Raw genomic sequence first — 3,891 nt, forward strand, 5'->3', positions numbered from 1 at the left:
CCTAGGAAATGAGCTGAAGAGCCTTAAAGAGCAAACGCGCCTGTTGTTAAAAGCCCAGGAAGAGAAAGACCAAAGCGTGGAAGCGAAGGATGCGTGTGTGAAGCGTGGGGCATCGGAGCAGCAGCACGAGACGGAGGCAGCGAGTGAAGAAGGTCGGGTGTTAGGAAATAAACTCGAGCTGCTGGAAAAGGAGAATGAGCAGGTCAGGCGGAAGCTGCAAGCAGCGCTTGTTAGCAGGAAAGAGCTCTTGAGGAAGGTGAGCAAACTGGAGAATGAGTTGGTGCAGCTGAGAGGAGAACATGAATCGGAGAGCTCTGCGGCTCGAGAAGCTGGGGGGGAGGAAAATAGGACAAGCAGAGAAGCGAGTCTTGAAAGCCAGCCCAGCGAGGAGCATCTCATGCAGCTGCTTGCCGAGAAGGAATCTGAGCTGCAGAGCATCCGGAGGGAGCTGCTGGATAAAGAGGCGACTGAGGCACAGCTGCAGGCAGTGATTGAGGAGATGAGGAGAAGCTCGCGAGGTGAGGCTGGCGTTTCGATTGAAGATGAAATCACGGAGAGTCAGACCGAGGCTGACAGAGTCACCGCGACCGGTAAAAGCCAGGAGGATCGTGAGGAAAACGTCAGAAATAGTTCAGCGGCTGCAGGTCTTGAGGAGAACCAAGAGTCTGTGCTGAAAGAGAGGATTTCAGTTCTTGAGCAAGAAAAGGAGCAACTTCACAGAAAACTTCAGGAAGCCCTGGTATCTCGCAAAGACACCATAAAAAAGGCTCAGGAAAAGGACAGGCACCACAGGGAACAGCTGAAACAGCAGAAAGATGATTACAACGCCCTGCAGGAACGGTTTGATAAGCAGAGCAAAGAGAAGGAGAGCATCCAAGCTCAGCTCCGGCAACTCCAGGAACAGAAAGGATCAGCAGAGGCTGTTCCTGGGAACCGAGGTGGGTCGGATTCTTCATGTGAGGAAGCAGGGAATGCAGCAGATACCAAGCTTGTACGAGACGCAGACGTTTCTGGGGAAGAGCTTAAGGAAAAGCTTGAAAGGTTGCAGATAGAGAAAGAGGAGTTGGAGTACAGCGTTGGCCACGTGCGACGTGAGCTTGCTTGCAAATCGGAGTCGGTCTTTCATTTGCAGGAGCACATAGCGCGGCTGTTTCTGGAGGTGGAGGAGCTGAGGAGAAGTTCTGAGGGCGCCGAAGGCAAGGCAGCGAGTCTTCAGGCAGAGCTGGAGCAGAGGGGAGCAAACGCGTCTGGAGAGGGCAGCCCGGGAGACCTGAAAACGCTGCTGCGCCGGAAGGATGAAGAAATGGAGCTTCTTAACGTGCAGTTAAGGGAGAGAAGCGAAGCTCTCGGTAATGTGCGGGCACAGCTGCTGGAAAAAGAGGATTCGGTCGAGAGGCTGCGCAGCCAGTTGGAAAGTCAGGCTCGGGAACATGAGGAGCAAAGCAAGCGGCTGCAAGCAGAGCTGCTTGGAATTCAGGAGAAGCAAGGTGATGGAGCAGAAGCAGCGAAAGAGAGGAATCAGATGCAGAGAAAGTTGCAAGCTGCACTCATCTCTAGAAAAGAGGCATTAAAGGAGAGCAGATCTGTAAAAGAGGAGCTGGCTAACGCTAAAGCTACTGTTGAAGATCTGCGCGTCCAGCTGGCAAACGTGGAGAGCCGAATGCGTGGCCATGCGAAAGAGACAGACGCTTTAACGGCAAAGCTAGCGGGCCTCGCTGAGGAGCGAGGAAAACTGGCTGCGGAAGTGGACAAAACGCTTGGGGAAAATCGGGATCTCGACGCACGCTGCAGAAACCTGGCGCTGAGTCTAGAGAGTGCGGTGCTGGAGAAGGAGAAGCTGGAGAGGGAGGTGGAGTCCTTGAAGTGCTCTCAAGCTGCTGAAAGTTCTGAGTGGCGTGAGAAGCACGGGGAGCTCCAGCGGGAGTACGAAACGCTGCTGCAGTCGTACGAGAACGTGAGTAACGAGGCCGAGCGGATTCAGCGCGTCCTGGAGGCCGTCAGGCAGGAGAAGCAGGACGTTTTCCTTAAGCTGAAAAGCGCCGAAGCGAAGAAAGAGGAAGCGGATAAGCAGCTGCAGGAGGCTGGGCAGGAAATGGATGGAATGAAGGAGAAAATGAGGAAATTCGCAAAGTCGAAGCAACAAAAGATCCTGGAGCTGGAGGAGGAAAATGAGAGGCTTCGAGCGGAAATGCGTTTGACGGATGGAGAGCGACACGGGTCTGGAGATGCCTTTCCAAACAGCAGCCTGGAAGAAGATCTGGAGCGCTGCAGGAGGGATTTCCAGTCTGTTTCTGCTCAGCTTGAGACGGTGACGGCTGAAAAGGAGTCTCTGAATCGAGAGATCACAGACTTGAAGCGTCACTTGCAGTCAGCGGAGTCGAAGCTGAAGGAAAGCAGAGAACTGGTGGACAAGTACGTTGCTCAGAAGACAACAGGGGAGGAAGCGAACCAGGCAGTTGCCACAGCACCACTGATGGAGAGGGCTGAAAATGAAGTGGATGTGAGTTTTAGAGCAGAGTCTCCTGCTGCAGAGGTGGGACAAAAAGCGTTTGAAGGCGGCAGCCCTTGTGAAGAGCTCGGTCCCTACGTGCAGCAGATCGCTGAGCTCACGGAGCGGATCACAGAGCTGGAGGATAACAGGAGGGCTTCAGAGCAAGAGCTGGGCGACATCCGCGCACGTGTCGAGACTTTAGCGGGTGAGAAGAGGGCTTTAGAGACTCGGATGGAAGAGAAAGTCCATGAATTGAGCGCTCTTCGGGACACGGTAGCGCAGATGGAGCAAGCAGTCCAGAAATCCAAGGATGACCTTGTCAGGATGACAGGACTGAAAGAAATGCTAGAGGTTGAGAAGGATGATTTGGAGGAAAGGCTCATGAACCAGCTGGCAGAACTTAATGGGAGTATTGGGAACTACCAGCAAGAGTCAGCAGACTTCCAGGTCAAAAATGAGCAGCTGAAAGGCGAGCTCCAAAGCTTGCAGAGAGCGATGCGTGAACTGGAGGAGGAGAAAAGTAAAGCAGGTTCAGAAAAGCAAAAGGAAGTCGTAGAGAAGCTGAAGTGCAGCTGGAGGGGAGACAGCAGCACACACGTGAAGGAGCTTCAGGAGCTACTGAGACAGAAACAGCAGGAGATAAAGCAGCTGCAGAAGGACTGCATAAAAAGCCAGGAGAAGATCAGTGGTTTGGAAAGAACTGTGAAAGCTCTGGAATTTGTGCGGAGTGAGTCTCAGAAAGAGGTAGAAGCGGCCAAAGAGACTTCGGCTAAAGCGGTTGCGGACACCAAGGAAGCCCAGGCAGAGCTTGCTCGCTGCAGAGTGGCGCTGGATGACACGCAGAGCGAGGCAGCCAGGGTGCTCGCAGAGAGCCTGAAAGTGAGAGAAGAGCTGCAGGCAAACAAAGAGAGCGTTAAGAGTCAAATGAGGAAAAAAGAGGAGGATCTCGAGAGAAGGCTGGAGCAGGAAAAAGACAAACACTCCAAGGAGATGAAAAACATGGAGGAAAAGCTGGCAACTTTGCAGAGGGAGAAGGACTGTGTGGAAAAGGCTGTTGGGGATCTTCAAGAGTCCTTGAAGACCAAGGATCAAGAAGCCAAGCAGTTGGAAGGCAGCCTAAACAAAACACTAGCGCAGCTCGCAGCCTTCACCAGGAGCATGTCTTCCCTCCAGGACGACAGGGACAGAGTGATCGATGAATCGAAAACATGGGAGAGGAGATTCACTGAAGCCATTCAGAAGAAGGAGGAAGAAATACGTTCAAAAGAGGAAGCTTGTGTTGCGCTAAAGGACCAGATGAAGCAGATGACTATGCATGTGGAAGAACTTGAGACTCATATATCCAGGTAAGTGACTTGGCTGGTGTCCTTGTATTTCACAGAATCCCAGAATGTGAGGAG

At 52.8% G+C, this 3,891-nt stretch overlaps 1 protein-coding gene across 1 annotated transcript in view; it reads left to right on the forward strand.

Annotated features, from left to right (window-relative positions):
- The window catches only part of GOLGB1 (golgin B1), a gene marked incomplete at its 5' end in the record, with an annotated part of 6,591 nt that extends 2,750 nt beyond the window's left edge, over positions 1-3,841 (forward strand). The window contains one exon of the mRNA XM_010193154.1: positions 1-3,841. This exon is cut by the window's left edge and continues 1,184 nt beyond it. Within this exon, the coding sequence (XP_010191456.1) occupies positions 1-3,841 (3,841 nt within the window).
- Positions 3,842-3,891: the final 50 nt, after the last annotated feature.

The sequence above is a fragment of the Mesitornis unicolor genome, unplaced genomic scaffold (genome assembly GCF_000695765.1).
Source record: "Mesitornis unicolor isolate BGI_N332 unplaced genomic scaffold, ASM69576v1 scaffold54759, whole genome shotgun sequence".
Lineage (NCBI taxonomy): Eukaryota > Metazoa > Chordata > Aves > Mesitornithiformes > Mesitornithidae > Mesitornis > Mesitornis unicolor.